Source organism: Larimichthys crocea, chromosome XV (genome assembly GCF_000972845.2).
Source record: "Larimichthys crocea isolate SSNF chromosome XV, L_crocea_2.0, whole genome shotgun sequence".
NCBI lineage: Eukaryota > Metazoa > Chordata > Actinopteri > Sciaenidae > Larimichthys > Larimichthys crocea.
The window spans coordinates 13,900,076-13,917,709 of record NC_040025.1 but is presented as its reverse complement, the minus strand read 5'-3'; the positions used below and the strand labels follow the sequence as shown (position 1 = coordinate 13,917,709).

General features: G+C 43.4%; 1 protein-coding gene across 2 annotated transcripts in view; it reads right to left on the bottom strand.

The window, feature by feature from the left end:
- Positions 1–2,768: 2,768 nt before the first annotated feature.
- Positions 2,769–17,634, bottom strand: part of dnmt3bb.1 (DNA (cytosine-5-)-methyltransferase 3 beta, duplicate b.1) — a 31,371-nt gene continuing 16,505 nt past the window's right edge. Inside the window, exons 3-22 of one of the 2 annotated variants that reach the window (XM_027288770.1) lie at positions 17,079–17,229; positions 16,207–16,292; positions 15,970–16,107; positions 15,042–15,185; positions 12,941–13,099; positions 12,741–12,848; positions 10,581–10,722; positions 10,355–10,474; positions 10,224–10,268; positions 9,929–10,008; positions 9,693–9,805; positions 9,370–9,553; positions 9,176–9,260; positions 8,926–9,071; positions 7,138–7,228; positions 6,823–6,971; positions 6,615–6,700; positions 6,447–6,534; positions 6,241–6,359; positions 2,769–5,755 (exon numbers count right to left, since the gene is read on the bottom strand). In XM_027288770.1, coding sequence (XP_027144571.1) covers positions 5,614–5,755; positions 6,241–6,359; positions 6,447–6,534; positions 6,615–6,700; positions 6,823–6,971; positions 7,138–7,228; positions 8,926–9,071; positions 9,176–9,260; positions 9,370–9,553; positions 9,693–9,805; positions 9,929–10,008; positions 10,224–10,268; positions 10,355–10,474; positions 10,581–10,722; positions 12,741–12,848; positions 12,941–13,099; positions 15,042–15,185; positions 15,970–16,107; positions 16,207–16,292; positions 17,079–17,229 — 2,376 coding nt within the window. In that variant the 3' untranslated portion in view covers positions 2,769–5,613. The remainder of the gene's footprint in view (positions 5,756–6,240; positions 6,360–6,446; positions 6,535–6,614; positions 6,701–6,822; positions 6,972–7,137; positions 7,229–8,925; positions 9,072–9,175; positions 9,261–9,369; positions 9,554–9,692; positions 9,806–9,928; positions 10,009–10,223; positions 10,269–10,354; positions 10,475–10,580; positions 10,723–12,740; positions 12,849–12,940; positions 13,100–15,041; positions 15,186–15,969; positions 16,108–16,206; positions 16,293–17,078; positions 17,230–17,634) is intronic. The other variant, XM_027288771.1, reaches the window with a different exon arrangement.

Genomic DNA, 17,634 nt, shown 5'->3' with positions numbered 1-17,634 from the left:
GACGTAAAGTCCCAGAAGTAACTTTAAGAGTTTGAGTTGTAGTTTTTAAAGCTTTGTGTACTCACAGCGTGTACTCACCGCGTGTACTCACCGCGCTCCGTGTGCTTCGAGCCCTTTGTGGGTGTTTAAACTACCGCCGTGACTCCGCTGCCTCCCCCACAAACACACCCCTTCTCCCGCGCTCCGCCGGTAAACACAAACATGTAACGAAAGTACAGTCAGTAATCTGAAGTAATCAGAAAATAAAACAGCACGAACTCCAAAGCTCCGAGTCTAAGTTAGACATCTACAAATAATGTGAAAATTAAGATTTTTAAACAGTGTAAAGGCAATTCTGAGATTTATTTCAAAATACATCAAATATGTTGTAAAATAGTTGTTTAAAACATGTGGAAAGACTTAAACGATATATTACTAAAATGTGGAGTTGGAGTTTTCAGTCCAGGATTTTGTAGGCGGTCCTTAAAGGGTGGCTCGATGACGCACAGAGGCCACCCTGAAGCATGACTTCATGGCTTTTCCTATATATTCTCTCTATATATATCTATATCTTCAATTATTTTCGCACCTAATTTCATAAACTTAAATAAATATTTTTATTCATAATCAAAAAATTTGGCTGGATGGTTAATAACACTTTCTTCTTTGGTCTGATGAACTCAGAACACATTTATTTTTACTTAACACAGACTTTAAACTGAAATGTTCTTTTTGTAATTTTCCTTTATATTTTTTGTGATTTAAAACCTGACCAGAAACCAGTCAGTAAAAGTGTGTGTACTCCAGCAAGAGGTCACCATTTGTTTTATTTTCATGGTTGATTAATCAGTTTAATGTTCTTTTACTGATTAGAGGAGGGGTTTTGTGTTTCAGTTAGTGGGGTGAGACTATGGAACAGGTTTACCATGGAACTGAAGCAATGTCCAAATGTGAAACAGGTACAAAGACACTATTTTTAAGAGGTACAGGGATGAGGGAGGTGCTGGGTAGCACTAAGTGATATGAGGTTATTGTCTCCTTTGTTTTGTTGTTGTTTTGTGTGTTTGTTTTTTTGCAATACAAAGTCAGGAATATATTTTATTTATCTATAAGTATCAGGTCTATCTAAACAAGTTCCAAGGGAGCTTGGTATTGTCATTCATTTTTTAAAGAGCAGGGGTGGGAGTTTATAAGTTATTCTTCTTCTCACTTCTTTTCGAATATGTATTTCTATGTTTAAATGTTTTGCCTTACTTTATTTTTATTTTTGTTTGCATATTCGAAATAAACACTTCAGTCAATCAATCAATCAATTAGACGACTTAAGTTTGACTTGACTGATTTTCAATCAGCAAAACTTTAACCTCAGTTAAAAAAGGAAATTAATATTTCAAGACAGAAATGTTGCTTTTTCTTTTTTTATGTGTATTTTTTGGAATTTAATTTCTGTGGAGAAACCGAAGCACTCAGAGAAAACCACTGTGGGCATGTGTTCACACCTCACAGCAACAAGGTCAATCCAGAGTCGAACGCTGACATTATAGCTGTGGACGGTAAACACTAAAGCACCTGTGCAGACCTACAGGATAAGATGTTACTCTGGGTGTTTTTTTTTTTAGTTATTATTTAAACGTGGAGAAACCGAAGCACTCGGAGAAAACCACTGCAACACTGTGACCTTACTGTTGTTGCAAGGCCACAGTATTGAACAAATAAGGCACTGTGCGACCTACGAGACCTGTATTCCTGCATCATATCCAGGTTGAACACTCGATGCCGCAAGCCGCAGCAAGGCAGGTAGCACAGAGTGTTCAGCTGGACATGAGGTGGGACTTCAGGTCTCAGTAGACCTGTTTCACAGCAGGCTTTTTCAGCCATGTGTGCAGCAGGCTCTGAAGGGCTTGGACACGATCTTGAAGAAGGAGTTGAAGAACCCCTTCACACCAGTCTTTTTGGGCTTCACTAGGTGCCTTTTTATAGTCTCACTGACATACTCGTAGATGAGTGAGTCCTCTGACAGCAGGTTCATCGTCAAGGCCCCTTTGCTGCCCCTTGCACAGCATGAGTGCCAGTGCTGATGACATGTCTGTGATGTTCTCTTTGGACAGTGTAATGTGTAAGCTGGAATTTTTGAAAATCTGATTCAGGACTGCTGACATCATTGAGACATAAAACAGGTCTTTAGGTTCAGTTGGCTGAGATTGCTGGCTCATCTTGTATAGTGAAGTATTTGTTATACATATATTAAACATATACTATATATCTATATACAATATCTCTCGCTCTCTCCCCCTCCAGCAGGGGGCAGTACACACACACATAAATAAGTGGACCCAGTTTTCTTCAGTGCTACAAAATGAGTATATGAGCCACTGTGACAAGTTAATTTCCCCTGGGTGAAACAGATAATTGATGTACTAATTGATAAACACAATGCCAATAACTGATAAATAAATTAAGCTATTGGGGCGGTGTTTAGCTCAGTGGGTAGAGCAGCCGCCCACGTGTGAAGGCTCAGAAGCCCGACCGAAGGTTCGAATCCGACCTGTGGCTCTTCCCTGCATGTCATTCCCCATCTCACTCTCTCTCCACATTCCTGTCACTCTTCAGCTGTCTCTATCAAAATAAAGCTTAGAAAGGCAAACAAAACCACACATTTGAATCATTCTCAAGTGTTCTTGGGGATTTATGACAGTTGTTGACTTTATGAACGAGCTACGTGAATGGGATTCTGAAAGGAATAGTCAACAAACGAAACATAAATTCACACACGGTGGTCATTTTTAGCGTTTTATTGAGTAGAAATCATATATATAAGTTGCTATAAGAAGAACACAAAACATTTTCCACTAACAATTCAAATAAAGTATAAAAATAGCACAGAATATGTTCTTTTTTTTTTAACAAAAATGCTTTTTTGCGCCTTAGTTTTTATAAAAGAAAAAGAAAAATGATAAAAGATCAAGCACAAAAAGGTTTTATAGTGAACGTTCTCAGGTAGCATTCACACATAAGCCTACAAATACACACTCAAATGGTTTACATCTACAACACAAGATATATATATATATAAAAAGCTATTGATTAATAAGCTCTATCACACTGTAACATTAGAAATTTCAAGCAAGCTTTAAACTGTGTTAATATATACTGTATGTGTTCTCTATAAAAAGTCTTAAAGAGCAGCTACAACAAGAAAAGAACTAAAAGTTTTTGCGTACTGTCTTCAAGCAAAACATTCAACAAGTTCAGCAGTATCAATGAAGCATGTAAACAATTACTTTTTGGTTTTTAATTAAAAGGACTTTAAAAGACTTTTTTTTAAAAAGAAAAGTTCCTGATGGCACTTTTAAGGCGTCTTTTGAGCACCATGGAGGATTTCTGAAAGATAAAAAAGTTCTTGTGCATTTTCTTTGTTCCTGGTCAAACAAGAGAGTTTAAAAACACTTGTAAACCTTTTTATCGATACAGTACGCAAAACATTAAAAAAAAAAAGTTCCAGTGATAAAAATACAAGCTATATATATATACAGGGCATATGGGAGCAGAAAGCTACAGCATATATTCACAGAACAGAGATCCTATAGGAGGAGTGATGTACAGTTTGCCCCCTTTGACTTGAGGTAATGCCCGTGTTTAGTATGATTTGGTGACAGCCAACAGCATTTCAAAATCTTCCAGTTATCAAGAGTTTTTAAGAGTTTGGCACCAAGATAAAAAAAAAAGTCCAGTCAACTCCCCTGTCTGGTCAACGTGCTCACGCTCAAGTATACAGTATGTCAAGTAACGGCAGGCAAAAAAAAACCTTCTAGTATCCAATTTAGCAATAATTCAGAAAGGCACTTTGGGAAACAAGCTCTAGCATTAAGGAGTGCTGAAAGAAACACGTCTTTAGTGTCGTTTGGGCATTTTTAGTCTTGTTTAAGTCTCATCTGTGAGCGTAGTAATCAGATTCTTACTTCATTCATACTGTATACCAAAGCACAGCATCAACCAGCGTCACAGAGATGATTCTCATGGCAGTCCTCTGGTCAGGTTTTCTTTTGGGAACTAAAAAAAACAAAGAAACTCCTTTAAACAGTAATCAGTGCTAGTTTACCTGCTCACCAGTGTTTCCCACCATTTCTCTATGTTGCCGTTCACACACACACAGTGACTTCCTTTAACCAGGATGTGGAGACGCTGGCTGGCATCCAGCCGCTACAGTAAACTATTTTTAAGATAAGCTCTAAACATCTACAGTAGGATATAAAAAAAGGAATGCCATCACTCTTTTGAATTATCTGTCTGCAATGATCGACAAAAGACATAAACTCTATCTCTGTTTTTGCATTGGCGTGTTTCAAGTATTTGTATGTAGCTATCAGGGAGATGTGACATTAAAAAAACAGTATACGTTTCACACTATCTATACAAAAACATTTTAATATAATCTTTAATAAAAGTTTTTTTTTTTTCCTTTTTTTAAAGATACTCATCTCAAAGCAAAAGACAAAAAGTAAAATGTATAAAAATGAACTAAAAAGCCAAACTCCTGCTTCGTTTACAGGTTGGCCTGACGTCCACCAGCCTCCGCCGCTGAATGTATTTTCTTTTACTGCCCAGCATTGTTTGCTCAAGAGCTGCTCGGTATCTTCAGATCACTGCGGACGCACCTGATCTCCTTTTGGTCTACTCAAACATGATGCATATTTAAATCTAATTAGGTACACACTGCTTTACTGTCTGGGAAAATGTAAGCTGCTCATCATTTTAACGAAGATAAAAGTTGTTAATGAGTGTTGCTCCCACAACACTCGTGTTGTGCAGTTAGAATGAACAGATGTTCACCTTTTATGATCTAGGACAGTTATACAATATAGATATTTGTATTTGGGCAGAAAACTAGAGTATCGTGTTTTCTAGACAAAAAAGAAAAAGCACATTCAGGCCGAGGCGAGGGCACAGCAGTCAGCCCAGAAAAGGAAACCAGGACTTCGGCTGTCCCCGTCTTGTGACTTTGGTTCAAGTGAGCTTCAGAGTGTTTCTGTTCAGATCAGCAGCCTGCTCGTCGCGGTCGCACTAAAGCTAAACGGAGGGATGAGCGACCCCTGAAATGTTTGACGAGTTTGACACGGAGCCATCTAAAAAAAGCTGTACCGTTGGTGCCATGTTAAGTGTTGTCAACTTAAAAGCAATGTCGTAAAAATCCTGTTAAAATCATAAACGGGCCTGATGTTAATTAACAAAGCAGTCAAGTCATTGTAACCTCAGCTGGGAGGCAAAGCACCGTGGATGATACACGCTGACCCTCCCTCTCTCTGTGGGGTAGTGATGAACCACAGCTAAGGAGCTCGCCTGTGCTGTGTTTGTGTATCTCTATGTTAGTGTGTGTTATGTGTGTTTAAGGCTGCAGTGCATTATCTCCAGGACCCACAAACGGCTGGATACAAACTAACAGCTACTTCCACTATTAACTTTAGTGAATCTGACTATTTGTCTTCCAGAATTAAAAGACAAAACAAAACAAAAAAAAACCTTCCAGCTCTTTACAAACTTCTTCTGGCGGCTGATGTCTGTCTGAGCCGGTCTCACAATATGAAAAGAAAAGCTGGTGTTTGTTCGTAAGTGGTGTCTGTTTGCTGGTCGTGGGGTCTATTCACAGGCGAAGTAGTCTTTCAGTGGTGCGAACAGATGCCTGATGACGGGGACGCTCCAGGACCGGCCCAGGAGTTTCTGTCTGGCACCGCGACCCATGTTGGACACGTCCGTGTAGTGGACAGGGAAGCCAAAGATCCTGCAGGGCAAGAAATACACGAGTCATTTAGATTTAGTCTTCAGAGAAAAAATCTTGTTAGTTTCAGTCACATTTTAGTCACAGGAAGTTAGACACAGAAACGCCACAGAAAATCTGGACCATTTTCAAAATAAAACACCCTGTGCAGACTCCAGATTGTGAAAACAAACTACATAGCCTACCTACCCATGATAGAAGCATATATAACATGGAAAAGTTAACAAAGCCTGGCAGGCAAAACACTTTGTGTGGTATGCAGCTACATGGAGAACCGACCAAAACAGAGGTGCAGCCAGGACGTCAAAGAGACGTTCCCAGTGGCATTTACGGGTTAGTTTTAGTCTGTTTAGTCACATTTACGTCAACTTTTAAGACAAAACGTTTCTCTCGTTAAATTAAATTAGGCTAATACAAGTATCAGAGATTAGAATGAAGGATTTGGGTAAAAAAACTAATCAAACAGTGTGTGTGTGTTTCCTGCTCACCTCTCCAGCTCAGTGCACCACAGTATGTCCTCCTTCCCGTTCATCAGCACAGGGAAGTGTTGGTCCTTCCCTTGTTTGATGGAGTTGGAGCGGGTAGTGATGGTACGCACCTTCCCAAACTATAAAAACAACAAATATGAGGTCAAACAAGCGCAACCAAGAAGCCGTTTTCCTAAGCGAGCGTCTTTATTCTGCAGATTTCAAACCTTTGCAACTCTGCCGTGCTCCAGACAGTCCTGCAGCTCCAGCTTGTCCATCCCGGAGGCACACAGAGGCCTGTGGAAGACAGGAGGACTTATATCTATATATATACATCTGCTGCTTTATGTGCGAACTCAGGATGCAAACATGTTTCTGAGGTTTCTTTGTCCTACCTGTTCATGCCCGGCAGGTTTCCCCAGAAGTATCGGGCACGGTGAGCAGCAGAGACCTCGATGGCATCAATCATCACCGGGTTACACTGCAAGAAACACACAGACAAAATCAAGATAAACGTAAATTCACGCTGCTTAGATGCCTTCACAAAAAAAGTTCATGGACGTCTCCTACAGCTGTTCTTACTCTGCAGTCCATGTAACTCACCTCCAGGAATCGTGAGATGTCCCTCTTGTCATTGACGCCCATGGCGACCACGTTCTCAAACATCCAGAAGAACGGCCGGTTCTCTCCTTCTTTGGGCTTGGCCTCACTCAGCAGACGGTAAAACTCGAAGAACAACCTCCCTGTGCCTTCTAAAGTGACAAAACAATGGAGTCACCAACCTGCTTCAGTGCTTCAGCACGACAATACTCAGGATTCATGCCACAAAGATATGAAGAAACGTATCCACAGAGTAGGAAAGCATCAGAAACATCCTTTAGACAATCATGGATCAATTCTCAAAGACTTGATACCTACCATAGAGGCCTTTCCTGGCAGGATTGACAATCGACAGGTCGTTGCAGGGACTTCCTCCGATCACCAGGTCGAAAGGACCCCACTCCAGAAGCTGAGGGAGAGAGACAACAGCGCCACCAAGTGTTAGACTGAAGGAGTGACAGCACAGTGACACCAGCACAAAATAATTATCTAACGCTCAGGTTTAATAAACTTTTCAGGATTTCTCATATCAAGATTTAATCCCAAAAAGAGCAACTCAATGATCATTTGATATAAAGAGGATAGAAAACGAGCAAAGATGCAAAGAAAGAACGTAACGATCATGTTTGTTAATCTGTGGATTATTTGCAGAGCTTAAATTGAAGTCCAACAGTATCATCAAAGAAACAGCGTCAAGATCATGAAACTGGTTCTCTAATAGTCTAATCGTACTAATTTAACCCACCATGAACTCCAACATCTGCCCGCCCTTTGTCCTCTTTCACCCTTTCACATGAACCCTCCTTCCCGTACACAGGAGTCCTCTTACAGAGGACAATGAGGAAGAGAAGAATGAAAGACAAGAAGAGGGAAGAAAGAATCAGGAGTTAGAGAACAGAGAGAAAGAGAGCAGAAGGTGGAGGTGGAGGTGGAGGTGCTCTTAATCTCTTACATAACAGCTAATAGAGAGCAGGGCCGAAAAACCCCTAAACACACACACACATGCACTTACACACACACACACGTGCACAGAGCGTGACTAACAAGTGAAAGGGTTCCTGAGGGGATTTACGTCGCTCTTTGTCCTCCGCCCTGAACCACGTCACTGCAGCTGCCAGCCTCTGTTTGCTGTGTGTGTGTGTGTTATCATGTTAAAACACACTTAGACTCTATGGTCTCTCATGTGTGTGTGTGTGTGTGTGTGTGTGTGTGTGTGTGTGTGGGCAGCAGAGGGCAGCGTCACTCTGTGCAATAAGAAATCTGATCGTAAGACGAGCCGACTTCTCGCGTGATTTATGGCCGCAGTAAACAGTTTCCTCACCAGTTTATGACTCGATCTCTAGTTTCAAGTCTTCTTCCGCACAGCGTGATGTTCATTTAAATTAAAACAGATGAGAAAACAGGCTACGCTTTGGAAGACGTTTGTGACCAACCACCCACCGGCTCCGCGCTCTCGTCCAAATCTCTCGTACAGATTCTTCTGCCCCGACAACTGAGCAGCTTTCAAAGGCGACGGAAATCACTATATATCATATTTGATATAATATTATATAATATATGTTTGTCAGCACATGAATATTTCAGGCCTGACTGTAAACGAAACCAAACCTGGTTTGGTGTTTCTCAACCTCAATCAGCGATCGCTTCTAATTGGAGCCTTCCACACGAGCGCTGTGGTTTTCCTCACAAACATTTTCATCATAACCAGTTGTGAAATTTTAAAACCTACTGCAGAGGATGACTCAGCACTCCGTGCTCTCTAATAACACTTTCTTAAATTCATGTTAATCAGCAACTACACACCAAAAAAACTCCATGTGTTATCACCTGAATGTTCTCATGTTTAGTCCAGTTTGGATTTTTAGAAATCGACATCATGATGTTGTTATTTCAGCGTTTTTTTGTTCAGTCGGTTTCTTTTGGGTCTGAGGTTCATCGTTACTCAAGCAAATTAAGACAAATTATCTCGTGGTCATACTGTAACCACTTTAAATTACTGTTGTAAGAGTTTGGAAAGCTCAGAGTGAATCTGACTGTATCCGATCTTGAGCAGTTTCATATCATGGACCGTGTCGCAGGAATTACACACGACTTTTTCTTCCTTACGTTTTTCTTTGTGATGTCTCGGACATCGTGGACGTACTGGATCTTTCCTTCATGTCTGACGACACCCACTGAGATGGAGTCCTCGCACACCTCCGACGCCACGTACTGGTCCACCTTGAAGCCCAGGTCTCTTAGAACCAGGTAGCCTGGAAACACAAACACAGACACAGTTTGTATGATGACCTCAGTATAAATACATTCACACACACACACACACACACACACACACACACGTGCACGCAGCTCTCACCGGTGGCGATGCCGTCAAACAGGGAGAGGACTCTGATTGGTCGTCTCTGCTCTGCAGGGACTGCTGGGTAAATCTTTGGTTTCTCCTGAAAGAGAAACGATAAATCATATTTTTTATCACAGCAGATGGTTTCAGGGAGGAAAACATCCAGTATCGTCACTGATTTAGCTCTAAGCAGCAACAAAGTGACTCACAAACTCCTGTCCGTTGTCGCTGGCGAAGAACTCCTGCAGCTTCAGGCTCCAGTCGTGCCGCCGTTTCAGGACGCCGTACTGCAGCAGCGGCTGGCACATGTAGCATCGCCACGGGTCCAAGTACCGAGCGTTGTTGGACGCTCCCGGATCGACGAGGATGTCCAGACAGTCCACGCAGAAACACCTGGAGGAGGACGTGGAGAAGGAGGAGGTGAGCACATGTGGAGGAGTTGGTGTTATTGATGTGTGTGCTGTTTTTATTATATGTGTGTGTGTGTGTGTGTGTGTGTGTGTGTGTGTGTGTGTGTGTGTGTGTGTCAGACCTGCAGCAGTTGGCGTTGCCGCAGAGCAGAACCTCTCGACCTCCGCAGCAGACGGTGCAGTAGGACTGGTAACCGTCGTCATCGTACATGTAGGACATCTCCAGGTAAACGTCCTGATCACACACACACACACACACAGAGAAAACATTCAAACACACTCAGTCTGTGTATCAGGTCCAATTAGCTGAAAATAATGTAGGATCAGGAAAGACGGGTCCTGTTGTCTGCTGCTCTACCTTGCATGTTTGGCACAGGCCTCCTTCAAACAGCGGGTGGAAGGTTGCTGCTCTCGTTTTTCCACAGGAGAGACAGAACTCTGCCAACAGACACACAACAACAGATCAGTCACCAGAAACTGTCAATGAAATAATTCACATTAACCCGCGTCGCACGCAACAGATTAGCTCTTAATCACACAATTATGCTGCCAAATAAAAATGTGCTGAGTAAACATTTATCGACAGGATTAGATCAGGACTACAGTTCACAGACAGACAGTTTGGCTGCTTCCTCGCTGTGACGTGTCTTTACCTTCTATACTTCTTTTATTCTTCAGAACTTCATTCACCATTTGTTCTGAGGGAAAGAGAAGGACGGTGTTAGGAAGCACGAAGACGTGGACACAGTTTCATACTTAGTTTTTTGAAGCTGTGGACCTGTACCTCTGCTGTACGACTCCTCGGGGGCCTTGTTCTTACAGAGACTGACTCTGGCCCGCTTCGCACTGGGGAAATACTCTGGCAGGGACACATCGAGGACCTGGTGGTCCAGAGGGTTACTGTCTGCAGGGAGACGCGGGGAACATTAAAGACATTTCATTTGGACACACGACATTTGCAGCTTTGTTGTGATGGACAGTATGAGACAGTCTCCTGCTGCCTGGCTCACCGGCGGTGTGAGTAGGTTTGAGGCCTTCCTCTCCTTTAGGCAGGAAGCCACCGTTGGCCCAGTCCAGCATGGGTTTGACCTGGTCTTCGGGATTGTCCGACTCGCAGGGGGTAAACGTCTTCTCCGCCCGGATACTCGCCATCTGTGAGAGAGGCAACGAGAGACAACGTGAGACAACGAAAGACACAGGAGAGCTGAACACAACAGAAAGATGATCCTGTTTAAAACTCTGTAAAATAACTTGTTTCAACGTCGTCCTTGTTTATTTTCCTTTGTGATTATTTTTATCTTAAAAAGATGTTTGAGACCGTCCAGAGGCTCGACAGGACGGAGGAGACAAAACACAGAAGCCACAAAGAGAGAAAACAGCCAGGCCTGCAGAAACACACACACACACACACACACTGAAAAACAAACAGACGAGAATGAAAAGTGGAACGAAAGAGCGAAGAAGAACAATATTTTTTTAATGTTCTGAAGGTCCGGTGTGGACAAACTAAACACTGACTCTCGATCAGGATCTGGACCTGAGAGAGATGAACTGGACACAGACACACGAGGAGTCAGCAGTGAGAAACCGAGAGCGAACGACTCCGACAGTGTGTGTTAATAAAAAACAGTCAGAATCTCCGAGTATCTCCGCTGAAGAAACCTGCAGTGGCAACAGGTACAACTGTTATTCAGCAGCCGCACGCTCTGGATGTCACTAAACCCTCCACACGTCTTTTCATCACACGTCTGCTGCATCACATATGAACAGTCTGTCTGATTTATAATCTGTCTGTCTGATTTATAATCTGTCTGATGCTTTGATTATATATTTATTGACATAATGTTGTGTATCTTTCTGCAAACCAAACGTCCCGCAGGATAAAAAAGTTTATGTCTGACGTCCTCGTCATCAGTCTGTCTGTCTGTTTGTTTTATAATCTGTCTGTCTGTCTGTTTGTTTTATAATCTGTCTGTCTGTTTGTTTTATAATCTGTCTGTCTGTTTGTTTTATAATCTGTCTGTTTTATAATCTGTCTGTCTGTCTGTCCGTTTGTTTTATAATCTGTCTGTCTGTCTGTCTGTCTGTCTGTCTGTCTGTCTGTCTGTTTTATAATCTGTCTGTCTGTCTGTCTGTCTGTCTGTCTGTCTCTCCTCTCCTCTTTGAGTGACGGTGAGATGCAGCGTAGAGCCGAGGAATCCCTGTTAGACACATCTGTGTGCACAGACTCACTTCCAGTGAACCAGGTTGTTCTTGGCAGGGACGCCATGCAGCGTGTTTTTACAGCAGACCTCAGATCTGATACACCATCAGCCAAGCACACACACACACACACACACACACACACACACACACACACACACACACACACACATTCATGCCATATTTCTACGACACTGGATCTCTCCGCTCCGCTCAGAACGGTTCGTATTAGTTTGCCTCGCTGTGCAGTTTCTTTTCAAGCACTTTCAAGGTGTTTTCCAGCCTTTTTTCACCACATCCAAACTGCTATACAAACAGCAATCAGTGCACGCTGTCTGTAAAAACTTTGATTTTATGTTTTGATAATAATATTTTGATGTTTGTTTAAATCCAGAAGACTTCATCTATAAAGAATGAGTGAACATGACAGGAGAAGATAAAACTCCAGAATCGAGTTAATTAAAGAGTATATTCAAACCTGTTCATGCTCAACCTGTCATCGATCTGACCTGATATCTCACGCTCTGTCTCTTTCTGATCAGTAAAAACTGATTTATTTTGAAAGGCAGCAGCACTCTGACTCTGTTTGACCTGAATGATATTAATTAGTAACACCTGTGTTTACCATGTCATGTCGAAATGACTGAAAGCCAACAGCTTCCTTTCTCCTCTGTGAGCTTAATGAATGAAAACGACACGTTAGTTTCCCAAATTTCTGGTCTTGGAAGAAGAAAAGCGAAAGGACAACTAGTGTCTGGAAGAAATCTTGCATCCTGAAGACGAGTTTGGTGTAGTCAGAACCCGTTAGCTGTTTAGTCTGAATTTTAATTAGCCTGAAAGCTCAGCTCTGCTTTGAGCTGACAGCTTGAAGACCTTGAACCGCCCTGAAATACTCCCAACACTTTGTCAAACTTTATCAGCTGCAGACTCCCACATGCGGGATAACTCTGCCCTGCAGCGAGGATTACCTCCAGCGCCTGGAAGATAGCTCTGCGGTAGGAGGCCAGCTTGGTGTACGAAGCCTGGCTGAAGAACTTAGGGAAGGCGGTGATGGAGTCCAGTTTGTCTGCTGAAACCTGCACAGAAAACAAAAACATGTGGCATGAAACAATCATCTGAAACCTTGATCTGACTTTTCCTCTGCGTCAGTCTCCTCTTCCCTCCTCACCTCAGAGAACTTGCCGTCTCCAAACCACTGCAGCCACCTCATGCCGTGGCTGGCCTGACGTTTGCCAGTGGCGCGCCACGTCACCACGATGCCGGGCCACCAGGAAAAACCCTTGATCTTCCCCCACACAAGCTCGCCGATGCCAAACCCCTTGTTGTCCTGGAGGGAGGAGGGAGAGAGACAGATTTAGAAGGTGGAGGTCACGGAGGCAGAGAAAAGGTTTGTTTTAACGTCAGAGGCGTTTAGTCTTTGGGAAGGCAGGAAAACAAAAAGGTTTGAGGTGAAGAGAAGACGGATTGCTTCAAGAGTCTAGTTTTTCTTTCCATGATACTGCAGGTGTGGAGGAGAGGGGAGTGAAAACTGGACACAATATCTTCTAAAGAGAAGAGAAGGTTTGACAGAAATCTGCTATGACGTCTGCTATGAAGAGATGAAATGAAAACAACAGTCTGGAGAGATTTCCAAAATGTTCTGGTCGTGCAGAGAAAACTAAAGAAAGAGAAGAAACAGTTGATAACTTAGAGGAAATATCTCAGGTTTCTGATAAAAAATGAGAAGACAGAGAGACATTTTGTTAGAAATCTTGTAGTAAAGAAACAAACTGTGAGAAAAGCTGAGAACATGGATGGAGATAAGGAAAGTTCCAGATCACCAAACTAGATGTTTTGTTGGACTTCTGAGGGTTTCGCAAACATCTGAAGAACAAAAAAAAAACTCCTATACTTCATTTCACTTGTGAAAAATGAAAACAATGAAGCTGCAGTGCGACTAGGACATGTTAGCTGCAGGGGAAGGAACTGAACAACTGAACAACAAAGTTTGGACTGTCCTGAGCGAACAGGTGGCAGAGCCTGGAGGAGGTAACATCTGTCTGTATGAGGACGTTCAAGAACCAGAGACTGCTTTGTCGTCAGCGTCAGAGATCTGAGTTTAACGTGGCTGCTGCAGGTCTACTGAGGAGCTCCATGATCGAGGAGCAGGCGAGCCGCCACGTTCTGGATCATCTGCAGAGGTTTCAGTGTCAGGCTGGAGTCCGTCAGGAGGACGGAGCAGTAATCGAGTACACATAATGTACTGCCTGAGGTGTGACCTTTGACCTCCCCTGCTGTTAGTCTCTGATGAAACCAGAATAAAAACATTTTTTTCTGCTTGTCTGTCTTTATTTTTTTAAGTTATGAGCGGATACAGTTTCTATGCTTGCAAACAAATCAGAGCTGAGCTCTCTTCTAATGTTTTGTTATGGAGGCTTTAAAGGATGCTACGCTCCGCTGAGCTCACATGAAAACACACAACACAGGTCGTATATGCAGATCAAACACACACACACACACACACACACACACAGGCCCTGCTGTGCAGACCGGTGGTCGTCATGACCTGAATGAAACTATTGATACAGAGCAAACACAAACACACTCTGTGTGTGTGTGTGTGTGTGTGTGTGTGTGTGTGTGTGTGTGGCCACCTGCACTAACACAAGGCCAGGTGGAGGAGGTTCTGTACAGGGAGTTACCCCTCCTGCTCTCTCTCTCACTGCCAAACCTTCACTTCCTCTTTTTCTGAAACATGTTTTCTTTCTCTCTGCTCATCTTTAACCCTTTGTGTTCCGCTCATCGCATTTCTTCAGCTGTTAAATGTTTCAGCCGGATCAGGTGGATCGGGAGCACTTCTGCTGCAAAAACTCCATTTGCTTTTTCTGTCGCTCTCTAAACAAACTCGGCCCTCACTGCTCACTCTGTCCAGACTTTCCCCGAGTTCAAGAATCAGTGCAACATTCACATCCATCTATCTCGGACATATAATAATAAAGGTGTTTGTCTGTAACTTTAAACAACCAGAGTTCAGAGATCTCCAACCTCCCAGGCTTAATCTGAATCCAAACAGACGCAGTGATACATCATCCTTTCATTTTTGGAGAAACATCTGAACATCCTGTCCAGGAACATCGCCGCTCTGCACGAGGATGAACGGTGAAACTTTAACGAGAAAAGTCGACAAACAGAACAGCCTGAGACATTTCCAGCTCCTGTTTTGTTTCTTCCTTGTTCATTACTTTGATCCCCTCCTTCATCAATGTCACACTCTATCTCACACATCTTACGTTGTACTCCGGCTGGATTTCGGAGCTGGACGAGGTGCTGATGCTCTGGGCCGAGTCCTTGGAGTCTTGTTCCATCAGCTCCAGGCGTGGGGCCTCGGGGACCCTGCCGGACACGACCACAGCCGGCCGAGGACCACCAGCACACTGAGGGAGGACAGAGAGAGGGGAGATTTATTAGACTGAACCGACAGACGTGAACACTAAAGACGCTTATGAATGAGCTCAGAGGACGTTTATTTTTTTACAGAACTCAACACCAATAATTATCCGGCATTAACCGTTCACTCATCCGTCATGTCGGTGTTTTTAGAGAGATTCTTCACCTGAGGACAGGCGGTTATTACAACACACAGGTAAACGCCACAGTCTGCAGTTTTTTTAAACAACTCTAACATAAATGTTCATCTTATTTTGTCTCTGCAGCACTAGATGTAAAAATAAGAATAACTGCAGACAGACATGAACACACTTTTGAACACACACTGTTGCACAACATTCGGATGGAAACTTAACCGGAGAGGTACGAGCAAGAAAGAAGAGGAAAGAGTGAACAGAGGCACGACAAAAGATAGAAAGAAGAGATGCATGGATGCGTCTTCCTCTTCTCTGCTGTAGGGAGGTTAAACCTGTCAGAGCTTCGAGGACTTTATTTGTTTTAACAACCTGGATGAAACATTTTCACGGTTCTGGACGTCGGTCCTGTCAGTCACCTCACACCAGGATGTGGGAGAAGTTCAAAATCAAAACTGAGCTGAAGTTTCCACATGCAAACTACAGCAAGTCTGCAGGGTCAGAACAGGCAGCAGGTAGAGGATGTGAAGACTGTGATCAGCGTGCCGTGCAGATCAGAAGGAAGCACAAACAAACAAGGATCTGTTTTTTAATCATTACACGATTTAGCCTCTGCAAGGTGTGTGTGTGTGTTTACCTGTAACATGTTGTGTTCCTGTTTGCGGTTTTGTCTGCGAGGTTTGGAGTGTGTGTGCGGTGTCAGACCGGCTTGGAAGATAGTTCTGGGTCGAGGTGTTTGTCTCAAACCCAACTGAGACGCTCCTGACGATTTATCCTGAAAACACACACACACACACAGAGTTTGTATTTCCCTAAAAAAGATTTATGAACACGTGAAAACTGAAATCACACACGTGTGTGTCCGTGGTCATACCTCGCTGTAGGAGTCCCAGGTAGCTTCCTCCTCCTCTGACTTCTTCCTGCTCCTCTTCCTGCTTCCCCTCGAACACTGGTTATCATCTGAGGACGGAGAGCGAGCGCGAGCGAGCAGACGGTCAGACAGATGGCAGCAAAGAAACTCAATATTTTCAAGAGATAAAGTTCAGACGGAAAGAAGCAGGACGGTCACGTCTCCTCTGTTGTTTTCTGAGCGCTGAATTTTAAATGAGACACTGAGATTAAATCCTGTAACTTTCCTCTGATGATCTACCGTCTGTGATCCACACTGACCTGTGATCAGGTCATTCCTAAGTCTGTACAGAGTTTATGATGGACAGTGAAGTAAACTGCTGACAGCTGTAGCTGCTGTTAGCTCAGTCCGTCAGCTTGGCGGTGAGCTCAGAGCGACGGGTACCCGTCGCTCTAGCTCCCCGCCAAGCTGGACGGACTGAGTGTTTGTACCACATGGACTACGAAGAAGGAACGAGAGGAGTGTAACCAGGTCCCAGCAGCTTACGGACATGGCAGAGGAGAAGAGAGTGAAGAGGACGCTGACGGAGGAAGCTAAGAAGAGAAAAGGAGAGAGTGAGCGAGCAAGAAGCCGCCGGACAAGAGTAAATGTGGGACTGACTTTTAGGACCATGTGATGCTTTAGTTCATCTTTTGGCCTAAAACTGACTCTTTCAGTCTCATCATGTTTATTTTATGGATAATTTTTTTATTGAATCTCCTTCTCAGCTCATTAGAAACCCCAAAAGTTGTTCTCTGAGGACCTGTGTATCCTCGGCCCTGGAAATAACTGATTAGAAGAGTTACGGAAGATAAAGATCGACTGCACTGCATCGGTCCAAACACTCGTCGTGTTACCTTGAGGTGAGGCGGCGTCGCCGTTCTGCTTGGGGCTGAAGGGGGAGGGAGGTTCGGCCGCGGTCAGAGGGCTGTTCTCATTGGTCAGCTCCACGCCGCTGTCGTTCTCCGATAGGCCCTCAGCCGGAGGCGTGTCTCCGTTCACCGGCGCCTGAGGACAGAGAGAGAGAGAGCGACGTCAGGGAGGCGAGTCATAAAGTCACTCAGATTATCAGATTAATAAAATGATTGAGGGACGTGTGGAGGATCATTAGGAAGAGAGGAGAGGGTTTTGTTGATGGTGTAGTCTTCAAGACTAAATCTGATCTTACAGTCAGTATAAATGATTCAGCATCTGTAATCCGGATACATTTTGGCCTCTAATCCAGAAGGAATGACAGATGGACATTTAAATATTTAGATCATATGAAGAAAAATCTGATTTCTCAGGAACAAAACTGAACAAATAAAGCTGATGTCCGTCACGTGAACATGCAGTGTTGTTGCAGGAAATCTCTTTTAACAATTATTATCAGTCCGGTCTGAGTTTAACTCCGAGACAAACAGGAAGCGACTG